A 25,340-nucleotide genomic window follows, 5' to 3' on the forward strand; every position below is an offset into this window, starting at 1 on the left:
CTCGGCCTCCCAAAGTGCTGGGATTACAGGTGTGAGCCACCACTCCCGGCCGTTTTCTTTTTTTTTTGAGACAGGGTTTCACTGTGTCGCCCAGACTGGAGTGCAGTGGCGAGATCTTGGCTCACTGCAACCTCCGCCTCCCAGGCCCAAGCCATTCTCCTGCCTCAGCCTCCCAAGTACCTGAGATTACAGGCATGTGCCACTACCACCCGGCTAATTTTTGTATTTTTAGTAGAGATGGGGTTTCTCCATGTTGGCCAGGCTGGTCTTGAACTCCTGACCTCAGGTTGATCCACCCACCTCGGCCTCCCAAAGTGCACATCTGAAATTTTAAACTTCCTAGTTGGCACATTAGCAAAAAATTTTAAAAGGTGAAATTAATTTTAATACTATATATTTAGCCCATTACATCTGAAACATTTATCAATTCAATATATAATGAAAATAAAAATATATTAATTAGGCGGTTTTTATTCCTTTTCTTGTACACGAACCTTTGGAATCAGTGTGTATTTTGTGCTGTACATCTCAGTTTGGACTGGCCACATTTCAGGTGCTCATTGGCCACATGTGGCTGGGGGGCCTCCCTGTTGGACATCACAGGTCTAGGCATTTGCTACCATAGGGGAGTAGGCGTCTGTGAGGGTTTGGATGTCATGGTTTGGTTTGTTAGAGGAACAGAGATGAGGCAGGCAGGGCCTCATAAGCCTTGTAGAGGCTTTCCCCTGAGAGCAAAGAGAAACTTCGCTGGGGGGATGGATGCAGAAGATTAGCAATAGAAAGTCTTACTCTGGCTGTGGTATGGGGATTTGAGAAGGAGCAAGAAAGATGCTGCGGAAATTGCTTCGATGGCTTGGAGAGAGAGGGTGGTGGCGGGATTCCACTGATTGTGGTGGAGGTGCAGAAAACTGTCCAGCCACCCGGCAGGCGGAGCTTGCAGTGAGCCAAGATAGCGCCACTGCACTCCAGCCTGGGCGACAGAGTGAGAAGCCGTCTCAAAAAAAAAAAGAAAAGAAAAGAAAGAAAGAAAAAAGAAAACTGTCCAGCCCTGAGGGATTTTTTTTTTTTTTTGAGATGGAGTTTCTACCTTGTTGCCCAGGCTAGAGTGCAATGGCGCAATCTCGGCTCCCCGCAACCTCTGCCTCCCTGGTTCAAGCGATTCTCCTGCCTCAGCCTCCCGAGTAGCTGGGATTACAGGCATGCGCCACCACGCACGGCTAATTTTGTATTTTTAGTAGAGATGGGGTTTCTCCATGTTGGTCAGCCTGGTCTCAAACTCCTGACCTCAGGTGATCCGCCTGCCTCGGCCTCCCAAAGTGCTGGGATTACAGGCGTGAGTCACCACGCCTGGCCGAGGGCTCTTTAAGAATTGAAACCAACGGACAAGGTGTGGTTGATTGCATACAGAGGATGGGATTCTGCAGAGCAGGAAGGGCCAGGAATGTTTCAGACTCTGGCTGGAGCCTTTGGTTGTCAGCAGACCATCTGTAAAGGAACAAGGATTCTTTTTGTGGGGAGTGGACTGCGGTGAGTTATGTTTAGGGCCTGTTGAGTTCGAGATGCTTATGTGACATGAGAATGGATACTCCCGGTAATGCTCCTACCTACAGGTCCACGGACTAAGCCCTTGGAAGGGGGATAGGCCAGGGCTGTTCATCTGGCAGAGGAGGAAACCGGGGCTCAAGGATGCAGCAACTGAGCGGAGCATTTGATCCAGAGTTTGCCCAACCTGTGTTTAATTTTTTCCCCATGGACTTCCTGGAAGAGCAACCGAGCAAGCTTCCCTAACCCTACCCCTAACCCTGAGCCCAAGCCAAAACCTAACCCTAAGCCTAAGCCAAACCTTAACCCTAAACCTAACCCTAACCCTCACCCTCACCCTCAGAAGAGTGAGCTTATGAAACTGTAGCAGGGACCCTTTTTGCTGAAAGGCAAGGGGGAGGGCTAGAGGCTGGGTTAAAATGCAGATTGCCAAGCTATGCTCCAACCTCAGTCACATTCATCGTGTGTGGAGTGGAAGCTGGGGATCTGGGTCATGGACAGGTCCCCTGGGGGAGTCTTGGTGATTCTAGAAGGCCTCTACTTTGGGGTATTTGTGGATGAGTGAAAAAATTTGACAAAATACTTTTCTTATTCAAAAGAAATGTGTGAGCTGGATGTGGTGGCACACGCCTATAATCCCATCATTTTGGGAGGACAAGGTGGAGGGATTGCTTGAGCCCAGGAGTTCAAGACCAGCCTGGGCAACATAGTGAGACCCCATCTATACAAAAAATTTTAAAAATTAGCTGGGTGTGGTGGTGTGTGCCTGCAGTCCTGCTGCTAGGGAAGCTGAGGCAGGAAGATCACCTGAGCCTGGGAGGTCAAGGCTGCTGTGAGCCATGATTGTGCCACTGCACTCCAGCCTCGGTGACAGAGTGAGACCCTGTCTCAAAAACAAACAAAAACCACAAAACAAAAACACAGAAGCAATGTGTTTAATTGTAGAAAACAATCTGTATAAAATACAGATGAGCCCGGACGGGGTGGCTCACGCCTGTAATCCCAGCACTTTGGGAGGCCAAGGCGGGTGGATCACCTGAGGTCAGGAGTTTGAGACCAGCCTGGCCAACTTGGTGAAATCCCGTCTCTACTAAAAATACAAAAAAATTAGCCAGGCGTGGTGGTGCATGCCTGTAATCCCAGCTACTTGGGAGGTTGAGGCAGGAGAATCACTTGAACCCTGGAGGTGGAGGTTGCAGTGAGATGAGATCTCACCATTGCACTCCAGCCTGGGCAACAGAGCGAGACTCCATCTCAATGAAAAAATAAAATAAAATAAAATAAAATACAGATGAGATTCTGAAATTAGTGGTGATGGTTACACAATATAGCAAATATACTAAAATGGCTGAATGTGTGCTAATTTAAAATGATGAAATTTATGTGAATTTTATCACAAGAAAAAAATGCAAGGAAAAATGCAGATGAGAGAAAAAATAAAAGTGACTCCTAATCTACCTATACTGACAACTGATAGGATTCCCTGGAAGCCTGTCCTTCAGACAGCTTCCTACATGGGTGCAGAGATTTATTTTCATTATTCTATACACAACGGTTTATAACCTGGGTTTTAAAAATCATTTAATTTTATTTATTTATTTATTTATTTTGATACAGAGTCTCACTCTGTTGCCCCGGCTGGAGTGCAGTGGTGCAATCTTGGCTTACTGCAACCTCTGCCTTCCGGCTTCAAGCGATTCTCATGTCTCAGCCTCCCGAGTAGCTGGGACTACAGGCAGTGCACCAACATGCCCAGCTAATTTTTGTATTTTTAGTCGAGACAGGGTTTCACCATGTTGACCAGGCTGGTCTCGAACTCCTGACCTCAGGTGATCTGAGCAACTCAGCCTCTCAAAGTGCTGGGATTATAGGCGTGAGTCACCACGCCCGGCCTGGTTTTGTTTTTTCTGAACATAGACCTCAACATCCTCCTTGGGTGTTTCACAGACATCTCAGATCCATTGCTGAGATCATCACCCCCTCTCTGAACCTGGTCCTCCTCTGGTGGCCCCATTTTGAGAAATGCATCCATCCCTCAGGGGCTCCTGGACACCACCAGGGGGCCACTCTGACGCCTCTGTCTCCTGTAGGGCTGCTCTTCCCAACCCAGAGATCCACGGTCATGCCTTCCTCTCTTGTCCCTCCAACCCACATCTAATCAATGGCCACTCAATTTCCCAAGTCCTCAATGGCATCTCTGCCTTCACCCTGCCTGCTCCAATCTGCACAGCAGCCAGAAGGATCCCTTAACCTGTGAATTGGCCATGACACCCCAACTTGAAGATGGGCTGCACGTTTTTCGTTTGTTTGGTGGTTTTTTTTTTTTTTTTTTTTGAGACGGAGTTTCACTCTTGTCGCCCAGGCTGGAGTGCAGTGGCGCGATCTTGGCTCACTGCAACCTCTACCTCCCAGGTTCAAGCACTTCTCCTGCCTCAGCCTCCTGAGTAGCTGGGACTACAGGTGTGCGCCACCACGCCCGGCTATTTTTGTATTTTTAGTAAAGATGGGGTTTCAGCATGTTGGCCAAGCTGTTCTCAAACTCCTGACCTCAGGTGATCTGCCAGCCTAGGCCTCCCAAAGTGCTGGGATTACAGGTATGAGCCACTGCGCCCAGCCTGGGTTGCACGTTTTTTTTCACTTAAACATCAAAATCCTGTAGTGGAAAGACCTGGAACCTCTGCTTCTTGGATTGTGACCAGGGCATCAGAGAGCAGATCTGAGTCCTTAATGTGGTGGCTCAGGCTCAGCATTTTAAGCTGATGTGGGCAGGGACCTTTTCAGCTAAAAACCAGGTCAGGAAGAGGGATGGCTGGTCCAAAGGCCCAGCACTTTCCCACATGCTGTCCCCACATCACGGGGGTCCGAAACACTCCCCCCACCCTTCCCCAAGCAGTTCCCATGCTTCTCCCTCCTTCCTAAAACACATTCTTCCCCAGCTTCCAGGACTGCCTCCTGGTGGTCTTCCTACCTCCCTGCCAGCACCCCTGCTGTCTCCCTGATCTGACCTTCTCAGCCTACACTCCCTCCCTCGGTGACCTCATCCTGTCTCAAGACTTTAAAGGGCATGTCTGCCAGGATGGCTCCCAGTGCATACCTGCAGCCTGGACCTGTCCCTGAACTCCAGACGCCTGTGCCACCTGCTTTCTCCCGTCACCACTTGGACATCTGGTAAGCATTTCACACTTCACCGTCTGCAGTAAGATTCCAGCTCTTCCTGTCCAAACCTGTCCACTCCCCATCTTAGCAAATAGAAACCCCACTCTTCCATATGCTCAGCTCAGAAACCCCGGCCTTGTCCTTGAGTCCCCTCTCTCTGTCTCATACCTTCCAGCCCCCAAATGTCTCTCCTGCCTCTAAGCATACTCCGTCCACTCCTGCTTTCCCCTGAAGCCCCTGCCCAGGCTGACCCCTGGGCCCCAGGAAGTCTTCAGATGGGGATGGACTTGCTGGCCTGGAGGAGCTCATTCTGCAGAGGAGGTAGGATGGGCCTCAGCTGGAGGGATCTGGTGTAGACTTGGGAGCAGAATGTCTCCCAACCTTGAGGACCAACTCAGAGGAGACAGCAGTGAGGGAATCCTGCTCTCACTACCCTCAAAATGTCACCGAGTCTAGCCAGTTCTGTGTCCTCCAAGGCCACACTACACGTGGCCACCACCACCTCCTGGCTGATGATACAGTGACCTCTGGCAGGCCCCCATTCTTACCCATCTGTGCCTGGAGTCAGTTCTCCCTGCAGCAGCAGCTGAAGGGGCCGGCTAAGCACATCAGATCCCTTGAGTCGGGAGTCTGACCTTGCCTCCCCACTCTGCGCCTCGCCCTTTAAAGCCCACCTTACTGTACCCCTGCAAGGCCACACACAAGGCTGCACGTGGGCCAGCTGGGATCCACCTGGGCTCTGCCATGGGGCCTGGGCGATGCTCCCCCTCTGCTCTCAGTGAGGCTCCTTCTCCAGCCAACACCACACACCTCCGTCCCTCAGACCTTCCCATTTTCCTTCCCGCCTCATTTTTCTTCTTTCACCTGTGAGATACATTCTACTCATGCAGCGTATTTATGGTTTCTTTTTTCTTTTCTCTTCCTTCCTTCCTTCCTTCCTTCCTTCCTTCCTTCCTTCTTTCTTTCTTTCAGACAAAGTCTTGCTCTGTCACTCAGGCTGGAATGCAGTGGTGCGATCTCAGCTCACCACAACCTCTGCCTCCCAGGTTCAAGTGATTCTCCTGTCTCAGCCTCCCAAGTAGCTGGGACTACAGGCGTGCACCACCATGCCCGGCTAATTTTTGTATTTTTAGTAGAGACGGGGTTTCACTATGTTGACCAGGCTGGTCTTGAACTCCTGACCTCGTGATCCGCCCGCCTTGGCCTTCCAAAGTGCTGGGATTACAGGCATGAGCCACTGCGCCCCCGTGTTTCTGGTTTCTATGCTGCACTTATGCATGTTGTTTATTGTTTATAGCACTCTCCCCTCACGAAAGTGTAAGGTCCCTGATGGCAGGGATCTGGTCTATGTCCCCAGGGCACATAATAGGTGCTTAGTAAACATGTCCCGAATGATGGGATGAGTCTGTGAAGTCCCTGAGTTCCTTGGCAGGTGTTCCCATGTATGTTCCCCCACCCTCTCCATTCCTTGCGTGGTGTTTGTTGCCAGTGTGATTTTGTGATCGCTGTGCAGCAGGTTGCGTCAGATCCGTGAGCTCCCATGTTGGTCTCAGTGCCCAGCACGGCACCTGGCACAGGGGCAATGAGCAAGAAATACTCACAGGATGAGTACCTGGGTTTCTTGTGTGTGTGTGTGTATGCGTGAGTGTGTGTGTGTGAATACATGTGAGTGTGTGTGTGTGTGTGTGTGTTGAGACAGGGTCTCATCACCTAGGCTGGAGTACAGTGGTGCCAACAGGGCTTACTTCAGCTTCTACCTCCTACGCTCAAACAATCCTCCTGCCTCAGCCTCCCGAGTAGCTGAGACTACAGGCATGTGCCACCATGCCCAGTTAATTTTTTTTTGTATTTTTTGTAGGAATGGGGTTTCACCATGTTGCCCAGGCTGGTCTTTAACTCCTGAGCTCGAGCCATCCACCTGCCTTGTGCCCCCAGAGTGCTGTGATTATAGGCATGAGCCACCATGCCTGGCCTGCCCTCCCTCCCTCCCTTCCTTCCTTCCTTCCCTCCTTCCTTCCTTCCTTTCTCTTTCTTTTTTTCTCTTCTCTTTTCGTGTGTGTGTGTTTGTGTGTGTGTGTGTGTGTGTGAGAGAGAGAGAGAGTCAGGGTCTTTCTCTGTCACCCAGGCTGGAATGCAGTGGCACAATGACGGCTCACTGCAGCCTCGCCCTGCTGGGTTCAAGTGATCCTTCCACTTCAGCCACCCGAGTAACGGGGAGTTAGGCATGTGTCACCAAGCCCGGCTAACTTTTAAAAATCTTTGTAGAGATGAGGTCTCCCCTGTTAGGCTGGTCTTGAACTCCTAAGCTCAAGTAATCCTTCCACCTCAGCCTCTCAAAGTGCTGGGATTACCAGCATGAGCCACTGCACCCAGCCTGAGCACCTGGGTTTCTAAAGGGCTTTAACTACTACTGCTGTCATCCAGCCAGGCCCTGGTTCCCGTGCTGGCTCTCCCTCCTCCCAGGCAGGATGCTCAGCACAGTCTGGTCAACTGTTAGCCCCCCACTGTGGGCCCCTCACTGCTGTCCACTCTGAGTTGGTCCTCAAGGTTGGGACATTCTGCTCCCAGGTCTACACCAGATCCCTCCAACTGGGCCCACCTCCTCTGCAGAATGAGCTCCCCAAGCCAGCAAGTCCATCCCCATCTGAAGACTTCCTGGGGCCTGGGGCTCAGCCTGGGCAGGGGCTTCAGGGGAAAGCAGGAGTGGATAGAGTATGCTTAGAGGCAGGAGAGATATTTGGGAGATGGAAGGCACTCAGCCCTGCTCAGGGTTCCTCTGAGCTTTCTGGACCCTCCGAGGTTAGAACACTGTGGAAAGAAGGGAGAAAGAGACCCCACTCCTGCCTCATCCCTGCTAGCCCCGGGGAGGGCTGCCTCATCCTCCCCGCTCTCTCCCCTACCCCAGGGCCCCAGCACCGGGTGTCATTCTTTCCTCCGTCCTTCGCTCATTCACAGAGATTTGCTGGGTAACTACGACACCTCAGGCGGCCTTCTGGGTTATGGAGATGCCTCTGCCCTCTGGGAGGGTGTTCTCCCATGGAAGAGACAAACAGGATGCAGAAAACATAGGTGACGTTTGTGATGGATGTGAAGGAGAGAAACTAAAGCCGAAAAGGATAAGAGAGGCCTCAAGATATGATGATATGTTGGATGAGGTGGACCGGGAAGGCCATGCTGGACCTACCACCTGAACCACACCCCCCTACGCGAATCCACTGGCCTCTGTCCATTCAGGTGGAGCCTGTCACCCCAGCCTCGGCTCAGAGAAACAGCTCTGAGCAGCTCTGACCTGTCACTCCAGCAGCTCTGACCCATCACTCTCTGCTGAAGTCCTTTCATGGGCGCTGGTGGGCAGGGGCCCAGCTCCTTGGCGAGGGCCCTCTCCTGGCCTGCCCCGTGGGCCCTGCCCTTCTCCCAGGTCCCCTGTGCCTGCAGCCGTGCGCAAGCCCGCAAGCCGGGGAACTCTCCCTCGGGCATGCAGGCCTCCCCGCCTCTCCAGGTTGCCTGGTCCAGAAAGCTTCTCCATCCACCTCCCTTCCTGACCCTGGGTTTGGAGGTCGCCTGCCCCCAGGCCGAGAGTAGGTGCTCCCACCGCTACCTGCCGCATTCCGCACAGCCCTGCCCGCCCTGCGAGGGCTGGGGCGCTCCTGTCCCGTGGGCCGCCGTGTCCCCGGCACCCCATGAATCCGTGTCGAATGAATGAATGTCTCCGGGCCGGGACTTGGCCTCATTCACATCCGATCTTCCGGGCCCTCCCCGCCGCGGCGGGGGCCGGAGCGCCAGGGCTGGATTCGGGGAGGGGGTGGCGGGGGTGGCGGGGGTGGCTGCCCCGCCCTGGGGCCGCGTTGAGCCGAGGGGACGCCCCTCCGGCGGGCTGGCGAGGCCGGGGTCCAGCTGGCGGAGGCCGCGGCCAGGCGGGTGCGGGGCGGGAGGTGGCGCCGGGCGCTGAGTGGCGGCTCCGGGTCCACCCCTGGCGCGCGGGTGCGGGCGGGAGGGGGGAGGCGGGAGGCGGGGAGCGCAGGGGCGGCGGCAGGCGGGAGGCAGCAGCGAGCATGTGCCGCGGAGCCCAGTAACCAGGGACGACCGCGGCCACACCGCGCCGGCGCCGGCGCCCAGCCCAGGCAGCCCCGCGCCGCGGCGCCCGGACCGCCCGGGCCTGCCCAGCGGCCGCCCCACGCCCCGGGCGCCCCGGCGCCGACAGCCGCGCAGCGCAGCGCGGGCGCCGCAGACAAAGGCGCGGCCCCGGCCCGGCCCGCCCGGCCCAGCCGCTCCTGCTGGGCGCCCCAACCGGGTCCGGCCCGGGGGGGCGGGGGCCGCGGCCGCCGAGGATGGGGAAATCCAACAGCAAGTTGAAGCCCGAAGTTGTGGAGGAGCTGACCAGGAAGACCTACTGTGAGTGCTCCCAGCCCCCCGCCCGCGCCCCGCGGTCACCCCCACACCCACCGCCCCCGCCCCCCGGACCCGCGCGCTACCCGCTCCGCGCTGCCGCCTCCGCTCCGTCCTCCCCGCCCGGCCTCCGCTGTGGACCCCTCGGAGGTTCCCGGGCCGCGCCCCTGCCCCTCGCCTGGCCCCATTGTTCTGGCACCCCCAGCCCGGGGAGTGCGCGCCGGTCGGCGTGCGCGGCGCCACCCCTAGGTCCGGAGGGGCAGCCCCAGCCCCCTGGCGGCCCCCTCTCCGCAGAGCTGTCCCAACGGGCAGGGGCTGTTGCCAGGGTGGGGCGGTGGTCCCGGGAGGGGGCGCCCGGCTGCGCGGAGCCGACTGGCACGAGCGCGCGGGGCTGGTGATTCATGCATCACGATGCCGCCGCCGCCGCTGCTGCGAGATTGGCCTGTCGCCCCCTCCCTGGCCCCGTTCGTGTGTGGGGGGTGGCGAGACTTGGCACAGCGCTCGTCGTGCGGTGACGGCGGTGAAGGGTCCCCGGCACCCTGTGGGTTGCAGCATTTACAGGCTGGATTCTCCCTGGCCCCATCTCTGTCTGCCACACCGGGAAATGGGTTTCTACAGCCCGGGCCATCTGGGCCGCGTGTGATCATTAGCTGTCGCGGGCTGCCCGGAGGAGGATGGCCTGTCCTTTCTGGACGTCTCCAGATCAGTCTCACTGTGTCTCCCTCCACTTGCCTAACTTCACAACTCTGCAGTCCCCTTGCAGCCCTAGTTTCTCCATACCAGGCTTCCCCCTTCCCTGCAGCCTCTCCGGAGGTGCCCTGGCATACCAGGGGTTAATGGTAATGGGTCCAGACCACCCAGGGGATTGCCAGAGGGAAGGCTTCAGCATCGGGGTCTGGAAGGACCTCTGCCTGGGTGTTTGACTTGGAAGGGGACAGTGGCTCTGGGCTTGGGTTGGAATTCAGAACCCATTCCCCGGCAGCTGCGTGGGTCCAGGCCCTCTGCACCACCCCTGGAGGCAGCAGCTTGACCGCCAGCCCCATGTGTTGATGGAGGCTGGGGAGGCAGCTCCTGGTGGTGCATTGCACAACCTCTGCTCCCCGCTTCCCCCAACTCCATCGGTCTTCTGGGCACGTCTGCAGGTCTGTCCAAGCCCACGCTTCAGCTCCATGCCCCTCACCCCTCATGCTTGGAACAAAGGGGGCTTTCCTGAGCGGGTGCTAGTCTGCTGCGAGGTGCTGGCTCTTCTCCTGTGGAATCCTGCAGCATGGAGCTCACATCCCAAGAGCTGCTACCTGGAAGGGGTGAAGCCCCTGGGCACAGGGGCTGTTCTCACCCTCTCTCCAAGGTGGGCAGGTGGGTGGCCCATTCCAGTCTGGCTGCTGCTTTGTGAGATTCGCTGGGGACTCCTTCAAGCTAAGTCCAGATGTGGCCCACAGCCGCCAGCAGGTGGACTTCCTGGGTCCCTGTGCCGGGGGAGGGTGAGGACACAGTGGGCTTCATCGGGAGTGGTGGGCATGGGCTGCACGGGATGCCTCCATCATGGTGGGACAGGGGAGTGAAGCCAGGTTTCCTGCTCATTGAGCATGTCACGTGCCAAGCTCTTGGCATCATTAGCACCTCGACTCTGCCACAACTGCTCTACCAGGCTGGGTGCTGCTACGATCTCCATTTACAGATGGGGAAACTAAGGCTCAGAGGGGCAAAGTGGCATTCCCATGATCCCACAGCTAGTGACCAGGCAGTGCCAGGACTTGAACTCCGGTCTGTCCTGCTCCAAGGCTAGTGAGAGACCTCAGAGCTCGTGCCAAGAGCTCTTCTGGGCCAGGCACAGTGGCTCACGCCTGTAATCCCAGCACTTTGGGAGGCCGAGGCGGGTGGACCAGCCTGACCAACATGGAGAAACCCCCATCTCTACTAAAAATACAAAATTAGCTGGGCATGGTGGCACATGCCTGTAATCCCAGCTGCTCGGGAGGCTGAGGCAGGAGAATCGCTTGAACCTGGGAGGCGGAGGTTGCGGTGAGGTGAGATTGCTCCAAGAGGGAAACTCTGTCTCCAAAAAAAAAAAAAAAAAAAAAAAAAAGCTCTGCTGGGTGTCTTTTTCTGGCTTTTGCTAGAAGCCCATGATGGTGGATTCTAAATGGGAAGGGCCTGGGGTGATAGTCCCATCCGGCCCCCTCCTCCAGGCAGATCTGTCAACTTTGAGAGAAGTTGAGTCAACAAAGCTTTGTTAGGAACTGGCCCTTGTGGTGCTGGGCTGGGCTATTTTTAAAGGCCTTTGGAGACGTGGAACAGTTTTGGGCAGAGAGAGAGTTGGCCTGGGTACTTTTCCTCTGTCGAAGCCCTTATTAGGGGTGGGCCGTTGGAGGTGGCGGTGGGTTCATTGGCCTCCTGTCTGCCTCCTGCGCTGACGTCAGCATCCTAGTGCAGGCCCTTGTGTGTGGAGCTCACAGCTGTGTTCCCCCCATGTGTTGGCCTTTAGTAGGTTCACAGAATGAAAAGTCTCCCAACAGGACAAGCAGAGAAAGCCTCCAGCTTGTTCTCCGGCCCCCAGATGGGCTTCCTTCTGATGGGGAGTGGAGCCATCTGCTCTTTGTTCTGGGGGATTCTGTGTATGGGGTCAAGAGAAGCGCCCCAGGAAGGACTCTCAAATGTCAGAATCTCCTGGTTGATTAATAAACATGAAGGTACCTGGGCTGCCCTCCCGGATTTCCGGTTCTTTAGGTCTGGCTGGGGCCCAGGAATTTGCATCCTTGACACGTGTTTGTGCTGCAGATGGTGGTCCTGGGGAGCCCCGATTGAAGACCACAGTTCCAGTGTATGCTGGGGGTCCTAGCCCACCTCGTGCATAGCTGGCCACAGTGCCAAGGGGGCCTAGAGGGGAGCCATGGGTCCACGTCCGAGTCGGTGCTGGGTAGTGTCCTTGGTGGGCGTCTCTGGCTCTGTCTGTGGTGGTCTGTGTGTGTGAGGAAGCAGGAGTGTCTAAAGGCCCCAGCAGTGTGCCCCTCACTGGACACACTGGGATTCCACCCGGCTCAAACCCTAACCCAATCCTCAGCCTTCCACCAGCAACAGGTTAGGGAGAGGTGGACAGGGTCACTCTGCAGCCAAGACTTAGACAGTGGCAGTCAGCATTGTGGGCGGCCCAGTTTCTTTCAGGTCTGGCCCACTCTCTTCCAACCTGCTGGTGAGGCTGTTGGCCTCCCCGTGTGTCCCGGCTGTGGGATGGGCCGGTCCTCTCACCTACCTGAGCCTCAGTTTCCTCATCTGCAAAATAGGTGTGCTCATGGCACCTGAACTCAGAGGATGTGAGAAGTCAACAGGGTAACTCATGTGCAGTGTGGGGCCTGATATGTGACGTGGGGTATGTGGTCAGTAAATGCCAGTGATTGTAATTAATGCTTATTTGTTCATTTTCTTTCTTTCTTTCTTTTTTTTTTTTTTTTGGAGACAGGGTCTGGCTGTGTTGCCCTGACTGGAGTGCAATGGTGCAATCATGGCTCACTTAAACCTTGACCTCCTGGGTCCAAGCAATCCTCCTGCCTCAGCCTCCCCAGTAGCTGAGACCATGGGTGTGCAACACCACACCTGGCTAATTAAAAACATTTTTTTTGTAGAGTTAGGGTCTTGCCCTTTTGCCTGGGCTGGTCTCAAACTCTTGGCCTCAAGCAATCCTCCTGCCTTGGCCTCCCAAAGTTCTGGGATCACAGGCCTGAGCCACTGCACCCGGCCTTAATATATATCATTTTGACCATACAATACAGCTTCATCTTGAACTGGGCTTATGTGTATTTTGTGGGCAAATTTCTTCTCTCCACAGAGGAATCTTGCTGACTCTGGTCTTTGTGCCTGGCACACAGAAGGTGACATCTATGACTGCTGTGCCTGAATCCCAGCAGGGGCCTGCTCTTACGTGTAGCGGCCTCCGCAGCCCCACTTGTGAATTGTGAAGCTGCCCTGGCCTGTTCATTAAGTGCTCACTGTGTGCCAGGCATGGAGACAGAGGAGTGGACGAGAGAGATGGAATCCCTGGCCTCAGGAGGAAAGCAGCCGGGTTATCTGAAAACTCGAGCATGGGGGTGCAAGCCATTTGTGGTGGTCTGAGCTGCATCCCCTTAAAGGCTTCTGAGGCCACTGCAGGCCCAAGCCAGCCAGGCCCAAGAGGCAGAACCTCTGCCCTCCTCCCTTCTCCTTCTCCTTCTCCCCATGATGTTTGCCGGCCCTTCTCAGGGACCCTCGGTCTGGGACTCAGGGGTGGCCACCTCCTCCCTGTTGCCTTTGGTCAGCCCAGGCTCTGCCTTGACCTTGCCTGCCAACCTTGACTCTCCTCTGCCTTTTCCCTGATGCCAAGAATGGTGCCGGCACACAGGAGCAGGTGGAGGGCAGGAGCCCATGGCTGACGCCTCTGTGACCCCGAGCAGAGGACGGGTCCCTGGCTCCAGGTTGGGGTCAGCAGTTGGGTTCTTGGGTGTCTCTGGTTGTGGACTGTCCTGGGGCCCATGAGGGCCCCTTCCTCTAGGGTGAGGAATATTCTCTGATCATCACTCCCCACCCGACTCTGCTCAACCAGGGTGGGCCAAGCTGCTGCCTTCGGGAGGCAGTCACTGGAGACCATCTTGGGACAAAGCTGGGGGTTGTGTGATGGCTGCGTGGGGACATGGAGGGCCCACAGCCAGGCACAGGGTGAGCCACAAGGAGAGGAAAGGACCAAAGCAAGGGAGGGGCTTCGGCCGTCCCTGTACATCCCGTGTGCGTGGGCGTGAACCAAGGAGGCCTTTCCTTTCTCTGACAGTGGAGCAGAGCAGCAGCAGGAGAGACTGAGGTGGACTCTCAGCATCGGGATGGGCATCTGGGCAAGAAACATCACCTGTGTTATTAGGAGAGGACTCGATCCCCTGCGGTGCGGGGCTGGGTCCTCACTCGGCCTTGGTGACCTTGGGGAAGTCCCTTGGCCTCTCTGAGCACCAGTTTGCTCATCCTTCAGAACTGCCTTCCAACTCCGTGGATCTAAACAGGAGAAGCTTTGCAGTCCGGGGAGCGGGCCAGAAAGACAAAGGGGTTGTTTGGCAGGAGAGTCCCTGGGAGGGAAGGAGGGCTCAGGGGCGAGTTCTGCGGTTCTGGCCCCTTCCTTGGGCAAACCTCCTCTCACCGGCTTCACTTTCCGCCTCTGGAAAATGGGCAGTTTTGGAAGGCCTCAGTGTTGAGGAGGATTCGGGGCATATGAAGGGTTTAGCCTGGTGCCTGGTTCTGAGGGGAACCTTTATTTATTTATATTTTTATTTCTATAGAGATGGGATCTCGCTATGTTGGCCAGGCTAGTCTCGAACTCCTGGCCTCAAGCGATCTCCTCCCATCTCGGCCTCCCGAAGTGATGGGATTACAGGCATGAGCTGCTGCGCCTGGCCATGAGGGGAACCTTTCAAAACTTTCCTGGCAGCAGCTGGTCCTTGGGGTGCAAGTCTTCCGCATCCAGGGCAGGTGGCCTGTGGCCACCCCCTTGTACAGAGAGGGAAGGGGCAGCTGATGAATGGCAGGGACTCACCCAGGCCCCAGAGCCCAGCCTCCTCCTCACAGGCTCTTTTTGCCCTTTCTGCCTCCTTGGGCTCCAGGTTAAATGGGACCCAGCTTCTCCCTTCCCTACATCACCCCGCAGAGTTCTCCCATCACCCCGTGTCAGGGGAAAGCCCTTTTCCCCGGCAGAGGCCTTGGGATCGGACCCAGCTCCTGCTGCTCCCAAGGCCTGTCTTAAACTCCTTTGGGGCAAGGCGTGGGCAGTTGGGGGGGGGGTGTCCTGTCGAGTGGGCCGGGCCCGTGTCACCCTCTGAGAGGCCACAGGAAGGAATTTGGACATTATTCGAGATCCGTAGGGAGCTGTGGAAGGGAGGTGATAGAGACACATTAGATTTGGGTTTAGAAAAATTGTTGTTGGCTGCAGTCCCGGAATGGACTGGCGGGGAAGAGGGGTGGTAATGAGACCGAAGGTGATCATGGTGATGAACTGGAGTATCAGTGGGGATGACATGAAAGACAGATTCCAGATATATTTAGGAGGAAGACTCAGTAGGACTTGATTTCCCTCCTCTCTCCTCCCCTCCCCTCCCCTCCCCTCCTCTCCCCTCCCTTCCCCTCCCCTCCCTTCTTTCCCCTCCCCTCCCCTCCCGTCCTCTCCCCTCCCCTCCTCTCTCCTCCCCTCCTCTCCCCTCCCCTCCCGTCCTCTCCCCTCCCCTCCTCTCTCCTCCCCTCCTCTCCCCTCCCCTCCCCTCCCCTCCTCTCCCCTCTCCTCCTCTCCCCTCCCCTCCTCTCCCCTCCCCTCCTCTCCCCTCCTCTCCCCTCCCTTCCCCTCCCCTCCCTTCTTTCCCCTCTCCTGCCCTCCCCTCCCCTCTTTCCCCTCTCCTGCCCTCCCCTCCCCTTCCCTCCCCTTCCCTCCTCTTTTTTTTTTTTTGAGACAGAGTCTCACTCTGTCACCCAGGCTGGAGTACGGTGGCACGATCTTGGCTTACTGCAACCTCCACCTCCCGGGTTCAAGCAAATCTCCTGTCTCAGCCTCCCGAGTAGGGGATTACAGGCATCCGCCACCACTCCCAGCTAATTTTTGTATTTTTAGTAGAGATGGGGTTTCACCATATTGGTCAGGCTGGTCTCGAACTCCTGACCTCAGGTGATTCACTCACCTTGGCCTCCCAAAGTGCTGGGATTACAGGCATGAGCCGCTGTCCCTGGCCTCATAGTTTTCATTACCTTGTAAATTTGGGATTATCTACTTTTTATTTTCTGACTTAAAAAAACCTGACCGTTCTGAATGTTTGCCCGTATCATGAACTATGCTTTTAGAGCATGATTTTTTTTCATGGTGCATCATATGGACAGAACATATTTTATTTAATCTGTCATTGGACAGTTAGCTTCCTCCTCCCATATTAAAAATACTGTGATGAACATCTTTGTACCACATCTTTGCATGAATGTCTTTGCACTAAATCTTTGCACTTATCTTTTCTTGAAGATAAGAACCCAGAACGGGGTTATGGAGTTAAAAGGCTGGGGATGTTTTGAAAGGCTTTTGATTAAAAATTGTTGAATTGCTCTCCAGAAAGGCTGTTCCAGTTTACATTTTCAGCAAAAGTAGATGAGAGAGAGCCTATTTCTCTGCATTCTTGCCAGCACTGGGTATTACTGTTTTCCTTAATTCTTGCCAATTTTATGGGGAGGAAAAGAGGTGGCTCACTGTGTCAATGTTTATTTCTTTGATTACTATGAAATAGAATCCTAGAATCTTTCAGCTGGAGGAGACTCTTGGGGCCAAGTAGTTCAATGCCCTCATTTTACAAGTAGGCAAATTAAGCGCCAGAAAGGTGAAGCATCTTCCCCAAGGTCACACAGCAAATATGTGGCAGGAACTGCTTTGTTCCTGTCAGGGCACCTCCCACTGTGCCAAGGTGAGTTGGCTGTTGGGGTTCAGATAGGGATGTCTTGCCTTCTTTTTATCTATCTATCTATCTATCTATCTATCTATCTATCTATCTATCTATCGAGATGGAATCTCACTTCCGTCACCCAGGCTAGAGCGCAGTGGCGCGATCTCAGCTCACTATAATCGCCACCTCCCGGGTTCAAGCTGTTCTCCTGCCTCAGCCTCCTGAGTAGCTCGTATTAGAACATGCACCACCACATCTGGCTAATTTTTGTATTTTTAGTGGAGATGGGGTCTTGCCATTTTGGCCAGGTTGGTCTCAAACTCCTAGCCTCAAGTGGTCCACCCACCTTGGCCTCCCAAAGTGCTGGGATTACAGGTGTGAGCCACCACGCCTGGCCTAGGGATGTCTTGACTTCTTCACTGAGGTCTTCTGCTGGGGTTCATCTTGCCCCAGATATCTCTAGCACTCTGGTAAGAAAAAAAGCCAATATAAATTAAAAAGCACATCATCATTATGGTCATAACAAGATGAATCAATTTTCACATTCTGTGTATGATCTATTTTGCAGGGCAGAGAGTGTCAGAGATTACCTTGCAGTGTTTCTAGGTAACTTGAGATTGGGGTCATATTCTGACCAAGGGCAGAACAGCAGGTGCTGAGGGCTTGAAGGTCAGTTCTGCTGTTTCCTGGCTGGGCGATCCTGGCCAGCTCCTTACGTCTCTGAGCTCTGAGGTCCCTTGCGCATGAGACAGGGATGTTTGCACAGGGATCTGCACGTAGTACGTGCTCAGTAAATGCTCTCCCAGGAAGGAGGCTTCTGGACCGGCCGTATCAGGGACAGCTGTTCTTGGCCACTCCCCTGGGCAGTCACAGAGTGAGCTGTCACAGGCTCTCCGCTGAATTGGGAGCGAGTGGCAAACATGGAGGGCCTCTGTGGTGGCCCGGCTGGGTTGGTGGCCGGATTGTTCTGTGTCTGGCTCCTGGCTTGGTGAGTTGGAGAGGGAGAAGGGTTGTGGCAGGCTGGCTTTTAGGCTCCTGTGCACCCAGGGGCTCAGAGGATGGACAGCAGCCTGCCTAGGCTTCAGTCCCAGGACCATCATGGCCTGGACAGTGGCTTTGGAGTCACTAGTTCCCTCTGGGACTCAGTTTCCCTTTCTGTACAATGTTCAAATTGCCAGATAGTGAGACCCAGTGGGGAAGGTACGTCAGGGCCCCAGGGACGGAGTGTGCTTGGGCTCTGGTGTTCAAGACCCAGGCCCTTGGATCTTCTCAGCCTCAGGCATGGTTCTTAGCCTCTCGATACCTTAGTTTTCTTATCTGGGGGTTGGGGATAAGGGACTTCTACTACACAGAGCCGTGTGCGGGGTTAGGAATAACAGACGTTGAACTTGGTGGCTCATCTCGGCACTCCTTTTGCTCCTGGTGGTGGTGGAGGATCTGCGAGCTGCAGCATGGGACGGTCAGGGGCTGTCTCTGCGGTGAGAATCTGGTATTAGGCATGTTCCGTGTGACCCAGGCCTGTCCTTGGTGTTCACGTGTGTTCCTCACCAACTCCACCCAGGAGCCCTGTGGGGTCCCCTTTTTACAGATAAGGAAATGGAGGCTCAGAGTGGATGAGAGCTGGCTCATGGTCCCACGGCTGGAGAGTGGTGCCACTGGGATCTGATCCCCATCCCCTCTCAGCCTGGAGTCCGCACACTGAAGCCCTGGGCCTCGGTGAGGGGCCCCTGCTTGGTGGAGGTGCCAGGGAGCCGCCACGGAGGTGTGCAGGTGAGTGTGAGCGGGCCTGGGTGCCTGGTGTGGGTGTTGCAGGCAGGGTGGGTGCTGCGGGGCACGTGGGCAAGTCCCGATTCACGTGGGCACGCTCCGAGCGTGAGTGACGGGGTCATGGCTTGTGTCAGGAGTGGGTGAGCCGGGCACGCCTGTGCGCACGCGTGTGGTGGTGTGTGAGGGCAGCTCTGTACAGGTTGTAAATGTAGGTGTGCCTGGGGGTGGGGGACGCTGGGGAGGGAGGCACAGACAGGCCGGGAGCCGCGCCAAAGGCTGGGAGCTCAGCTGCCAGGTCTGGAACCAGGTGATAAGCTGCCACTCCCCGAGGCAGTAGGGGAGTATTGTGGTTGGGGGGAGATGACAGCAATGACGACCACCGTTTACCCAGTGGGCACTCGGGACCAGGAGTGCTGAGTGCTGCCCTCTTCCCAAAGCCCTGGGAGTAGGGACCTTTATACCCATTTTGCAGATGAAGAAAGGGAGGCCCAGGCAAGTTCAGGGACACACCCAAGTCCCCCCAGCCAGCCAGTCGATGGCCAATCGGGGTTCAGGCTTAGATCTTTATGTGGCCAGAGCCACGCCCTTCCCACCAGGCGCCTGCCTCCCACCGTCTCTGTGAGCCTCAAAACCTTGGAGTTCCCTGCCAAGGGGAGGGAGTGCCCCGTCCCTGGGAGCATCCAAGCCGCTGCTGGAGCATCAGACACTGGCCAGGCATCCTGGACTCCTGGGCTGGGTGTGAGGTTGGTGGCGGATAGGATCCTTCCCGCTGGTTCCAGAGGTTCTGCCTCCTGCAGGAGATTTGGGGCAGCCTCCGCCTTGCCTTCCTCCAGGAAGGAGGCAGAGTTGAGGCCTTGTGGAAAGGCGGCAGGAGGAGAGGCGCTGATAGGAGTGTGTGGCGCAGCTGTGCCCTGGCCTCAAAGGCTTCCTCAGCCTCCACCCACCCCAGTGGAGGCTCAGCAGGTGCTGACTGTGTGTGGGCGCTGGGCTGATCTCAATGGTCATCCTCCCACCCTGGGAACTTAGGAGCAACATACCCCCATCTTACGGTGCTGGCACCACCCCTGCTCCTGGGAAGCCTTGTCACGGACAAGGTGGTGAGGACGGAGTGCCCCTGGCCATCCTGCCCTGCCCTGTGCCTGGCTCAGCCCAGGTGCCTTCAGAGGTATCTGTCCAACAGAGAAAGAGACCAAGTCCTCACGGGTGCAGTGTGGGTTTTGGGGGCATGGTGACCAAGGGGACCCCCGTGACTTTTAGCTCCTTGAGGTCTGGGCCACATCTTGTGGTCTTTGGTGTCTGTGGGGTGTGTGGCCCGGGGTGTCCTCACCTCTGCAGAAGGCTGGGATCCTTCCGAAGAGTTTTTCCCTGCAGTGCTGTGGTTTGCTCTCCCTGGTGACCAGGACAGGACCTGTCTGTGCTCCTGACCTACAGTCTGTCGGGGAAGGGGGACAGCCAGGGAGTTGAGAGTTGGGTCCTGGTTCCAGCCTGGCTTGCCGTGGCCTCTGGCTGCCCCTCTCAGGGCCGCAGTCTCCCCATCTGTTCCACTCTCTGTGAGATGCCATGTCACCATTTCTCAGCTCCGGGTGCCCTGACCATGCGGCTGGGGGGAGGAGCTCCTTGCCCGGGAGGAGCTCCTTGCCCAGGAGGGGTGCAGGGCAGTTGCTGGCTTTGGCACTTCTGAGCCACCGAGAGGGCCCCAGGAAGCTGGTGAGGTATCCAGGCCACTGTGCTCTGGATTTCCTGGCAGGGGAGCAGGGGGAGGGCAGGAGGAATGTGGCTTTGAGGAATGTTTAACCCAAGGCAGAAATAGCACTCTGCCTTTTTATTTCAGGCTTGAGTTTTCAGCAGGGAAGTGGGTTCAGTGTGCCTTTCTCTCTCTCCAGCTGTGGGGCCATGGCCACCTCGGCTCCCCCACAGCCCTAGCCTTTGGGGATGGAAAGTGGCCTCTTTATCTCTTTCTTTCTTTCTTTCTTTCTTTCTTTCTTTCTTTCTTTCTTTCTTTCTTTCTTTCTTTTTTTCTTTCTTTCTCTCTCTCTTTCTTCCTTTCTTTTTTTCTCTCTCTCCCTTCCTTCCTTCTTTCTCTCTTTCTCTTCCTTCTTTCTCTTTCTCCTTCCTTCCTTTTCTTTTCTCCTTTCCTTTTTCCTTCCCTCCTTCTTTTCTTTTCTTTCTTTTTTTTTTTTGAGACAGAGTCTCGCTCTGTTGCCCAGGCTGGAGTGCAGTGGCACAATCTCGGCCCACTGCAAGCTCTGCCTCCCGGGTTCACGCCATTCTCTGGCCTCAGCCTCCCGAGTAGCTGGGACTACAGGCGCCCGCCACCACACCCTGCTAATTTTTTGTGCTTTTTAGCAGAGATGGGGTTTCACTATGTTAGCCAGGATGGTCTCGATCTCCTGACCTCATTATCCGCCCGCCTCGGCCTCCCAAAGTGCTGGGATTACAGGTGTGAGCCACCGCGCCCGGCATCTTTTCTTTTCTTTCTTCTACTATGGGAAACAGAAAGAGCCCTAGACTTGGAACCAAACAGAGCTGGGTTCAAATCCTTTGCTCTCCACTTCTAGCCCTGTGACCACTTCCTTCTCTGAATCTCTGCAGAACTGGGAGAGGGATGCTGAGCCAAGATGTCTTTTCTGGTGGTCTGGTGTCCGGGGCTCCTCTCAGGGACCCACGGGCCTGGATTCAAATCCCAAGTCCTCTACTGGTTAGTTCTGGGACCTTGGTCTGGCCTTTCCCACCGAGCCCTCAGACTTCATCTGTGAAGTGGGCAGATGCCTCCTAGGATTGTGGATGGGATTCATGCGAAAACATTGGTGACAGGGCCTGGCACGGCTTATCCCAGGCTTTTAATCCCTCCTGATGCATCCCCGTGCCTTCACCTATAAAACAGGAAGACAACGCCTCTTGCAGACTTTTTGCTAGGTTGGATGAGGGAGGCATGCAGCGTGCTAGGGCAGCCCAGAGGCACCTTTTCTTTCTTTTTTTCTTTTTCTTTTTTGTTTTGAGACAGAGTCTCGCTCTGTCACCCAGGCTGGAGTGCAATGGTGCAATCTCGGCTCACTGCAATGTCTGCCTCCCAGGTTCAAGTGATTCTCTTACCTCAGCCTCCCGAGTAGCTGGGATTACAGGCGTGCACCACCACACCTGGCTAATTTTTTTTTTTTTGTATTTTAGTAGAGACAGGTTTTCGCCATGTTGGTCAGGGTGGTCTTGATCTCCTGACCTTGATCCGCCTGTCTCGGCCTCCCAAAGTGCTGGGATTCAGTGAGCTGAGATTGCGCCACTGCAGTCCAGCCTGGGCGACAGAATGAGACTCCGAGACTCCGTCTCAAAAAAAAAAAAAAGGGCTGGGGTTACAGGTGTAAGCCACCGCACCCGGCCATCCCAGAGGCAGGCACCTATTCATCGGACCCAGCCCTCTGCTTCCTCCCACTGGCCATGGGTGGGACCCATCCTCGTCCACACTCGCATCAAAGCCCAGCGGCTACTTCCAGGGGGGATGTCCTTGGGCCCGGCCTCCTCCTCAGTCCTGGTGGTGACGACATGTTTCACCGTCCCCCTTGATTCAGCTGGGAGCTGTGAGGACCGACTGCATCTTATTGCATGACTGCGTCTTGTTGCGTGGCTGGCGGAGTAGCCCCTGCTCCTAGAACAGAGCCTGCGCATATTGTTGGAATGAATGAGAAAACAAGTACATAAACGAGCAAGCCAATGAATGAACGAAGTTCCTTCTTATCCATCTTGGGCTTTGCTTTCTGTTTCTGTCCAGCCCTCTCCTACCTCCTGGGCTGGGGGAGGGGGGTTTTCCTCCGTGGCTGGGGGATCCTGAGAAGTGGGGTGTGGGGAGGCTGGGCCCCAGCTGGCCAGGCCTCGTGAGGACCCCAGACCCTTCTCACCTGCTGGGGCTGGGGAGTTGAGGAGGGGTCCAAGCCGCCAGCCACCCAGCAAGGCCCCTCCTCCCGGCCCTGCTCCTGCCTCTTTGTAGGAACCGAAAGATTCCTGTTCAAAGGCAGGAGCTGGGGCTATTTTTGGCACTGTGGGGGAAACAGCGAATGCTTTCCTTCTGTTCAAAAATATATGGTGTGTGTGCTGGGCAGAGGAGGAGCTTGAGAGCTCAAAGCCCGCACTGGCCGGGTTCTTGCCCCTCGGCCAGTGGCCCCACCACCCCCTGCGCGCCCAGCAGCCCACACAGCCTTGCCGGGCCATTGTTGTCTTCAGGCTTCCCGTGATGAGGCCTTTGCTGCGCCTGAGCGGAACATGATCTCAATTAAAATGAAGAGCAGCTGTCAAAATCGCTGAGCGGAGCCTGCCTAGGTGCCCCGGCCATGATTCCCCAGCTCAGGTTCTGTGGAGCTGGGGACGGCCTTGAGAAGAGATCTAGGTGCATCTCAAGGAAGGAGGCCCGGCCAGCAGGGAGCAGAGGGGAGGCCCTGGGTCCTGTGGGGGGCATGTGTGGCCAAACGGGTTCCTGGGCCACCTTGCCAGCCCTCACTCCTTGATTTAGAGAATGTTTATGGAACAGCTGCCTCGTGTTAGGCCCTGCGGATGCTGGGGACACAGGGCAGACTGGCTGGCTGGATTTCTGGCCCTGCTGGCATTCACAGTTTGGCGGGGAGGCAGATGTCAGGCTGGGATAAGTGTCAAGACAGGGCTGTGCACAATGGACTGGGAATCTCCCTGGTCTGGGGTGCATCTGGGAGGGCTTCCTGGAGGAGGTAATATTGTAGTTGAGACCCGGGGCTAGGGTTGCCAGACATACTGAAAAATGATTTGCTGTTTATCTGATATTTGAACTTAACAGGGTATCTGTATTTTTGTTTGCTGAATTTGATAGTACTGCTTGAGGGAGATGAGAAGTTTGCGGGGAGGGTTTGTGTGGGGGACGATGAGAGTGCTTCAGGCAGCAGGAACAGCAAGTTCCAGGTCAGTCCTCACCTTCCAGGGCTCCCAAACCCCCAGCCCCAGGAAGGGGTGGGAGACACAGAGCTGGTCTCCATCACAGCTCAGGCAGAAGCCAAATTGGTCACAGAAGCCACACGGTCACATCTAATGTCACAGCCAGTAGAGCAGGGAGCCCTCTGGATGGAAGCCCTGAGAGGGTCCCAAGGAGGTGTCAAGGTTTGGCAACTCTGGGGACATGAAATTGCACGGTGACTGCAGCATAGAGGGCCTGTGGCCGTAAGGGTGCTGATGGCGGGAGGGCCCTGATGGCAGGAGGGCCTGTGCTGTGCTCAGCCTGGCTCCAAGCACGAGGGGCACTGACGAGCGATTGAGCAGCTCAGAGGTGAGCTTATGTGGCCAGAAGCAGATCCGTGGAAGTCCCTTGGCCTCTCCAAGCTGCGGTTTCCTGGTTGTGGAGTGGGGTTGCTGATGGCCCCTGCTTTAGGAGGTACCTGGAGAGGCGGGGTGGGTGCACGGGCAGTGGGTTGGTCCCTCAGAGCTGTTGGCTGACCCAGCAGGGCAAGGGCTCCGCTAGGAGGAGTGTCTCGGAAAGCAGGGGAGCAATGTGAGGCCACAGGGCACACCTGGGAGACGGGGGGCCCTGCCCAGGGAGGCACTGGCAGGTATCCCAGTAAAGGTCAGGGTCCGGCCTACAGCGAGCTCTGGCCAGGCTGATGTGTCCGCGTCTGTGCCTCTCTGTGCCCCGTCGCCACCATCCCTGGGTCCTCCTGCTCTCTGAGCACCGTGACAAGGACCCTGATGAGTCACTCTGTGCCTCCTCCAGGAGGGCAGGTCAGGGCTGAGCCTCCACCCTCTGCTCTTAAAGGGCCAGAGCCGGAGTCAGGGCTGCTGCCTGCTGCTGGCCAGGGCTGCCTCTGCCTGGGCTCCAGCAGCAGCCCTCGCCACCCCTCCCAGCCGGTTGCCCTGGAACACATGTCCTAAAACCTCCTGTGGTCCCTGCAGGAGCCGTTCTGCCCTGGTGCAGCTCAGGGGCCAGACCTCGGTGTTTCGGAAGCAGATCCACTGCATTCTGGGAGGGGAGGTGCTGGCGGTGGCCGATGCTGTTTCCACCCCTGGTGCCGCCATCGCCCAGTCTCTGCGTCCCTGCCAAAGCCATCTCCATCTATCCCTGTGTGGAGGGCCTCGCACCTTCCCTGGGGTCTCTCTTCACCTCTCGCCTCTGTTGCATCTTGGGAGCCTCACAGTGCTTCCATCCAGAGGGCTCCCTGCTCTACCGGCTGTGACATTAGGTGTGACCATGTGGCTTCTGTGAACAATTTGGCTTCTGCCTGAGCTGTGATGGAGGCCAGCTTTGTGTCTCCCACCCCTTCCAGGGGCTGGGGTGTGGGTCCCTGGAGGGCTAGGACTGAAGCAGGAATGTGGGGACTAGGGTAGGGGAGGCAGATGCCACATGATCCAAAGTGGGGAGATGGGGGGTGGCGGCCTGCTCGGCTTCTTGCAGTTTCTGCCCCTGCGGGGTGCCCCCGTTATTGGCCCTGGCCATCTGGTCTTGTCTTTGGGTGCTGTGACACCTGTATTAATAGTAGTGGCAATTGTTAACATTTTGGGATACTTGCTGTGTTCTCTCCGCCTGGACCACGCCACGCTGCCTCTGGATAAGGTTTTGTTCTAGTGTGATGTGGCTTCTTCTGGTTCCTGAACTCACCAGGCTCTGGATGGCCTCTGAGCCTTGGACCTGCAGCCTCTCCTGGAAAGCTCTGCTTCTTCTTCTTTGCCTGGCTGAGGCCTGCACATCAGCCCTTTCCTCAGGGAGCACGCCTGACCCCCTAGGCTAGGTTGGGTTCCTGCTTCACATTTCATTAACCCTGAACTTTCCTTTTTTTTTTTTTTGAGACGGGGTTTCGCTCTTATTGCCCAGGCTGGAATGCAATGGCTCGATCTTGGCTCACTGCAACCTCCGCCTCCTGGGTTCAAGTGATTCTCCTGCCTCAGCCTCCCGAGTAGCTGGGATTACAGGCATGTGCCACCATGACCTAATTTTATATTTTTAGTAGAGACGGGGTTTCTCCATGTTGGTCAGGCTGGTCTCGAACTCCCGACCTCAGTTGATTCACCCGCCTCCTTGGCCTCCCAAAGTGCTGGGATTACAGGCATGAGCCACCGCGCCCAGCCTCT

General features: G+C 56.1%; 1 protein-coding gene across 1 annotated transcript in view; it reads left to right on the forward strand.

The window, feature by feature from the left end:
- The first annotated feature begins 8,748 nt into the window (after nucleotides 1-8,748).
- NCS1 (neuronal calcium sensor 1) overlaps nucleotides 8,749-25,340 on the forward strand; it is a 64,146-nt gene continuing 47,554 nt past the window's right edge. Inside the window, exon 1 of the mRNA XM_055351347.2 lies at nucleotides 8,749-9,090. Within this exon, the coding sequence (XP_055207322.1) occupies nucleotides 9,027-9,090 (64 nt within the window). The 5' untranslated portion in view covers nucleotides 8,749-9,026. The remainder of the gene's footprint in view (nucleotides 9,091-25,340) is intronic.

Source organism: Gorilla gorilla, chromosome 13 (genome assembly GCF_029281585.2).
Source record: "Gorilla gorilla gorilla isolate KB3781 chromosome 13, NHGRI_mGorGor1-v2.1_pri, whole genome shotgun sequence".
Lineage (NCBI taxonomy): Eukaryota > Metazoa > Chordata > Mammalia > Primates > Hominidae > Gorilla > Gorilla gorilla.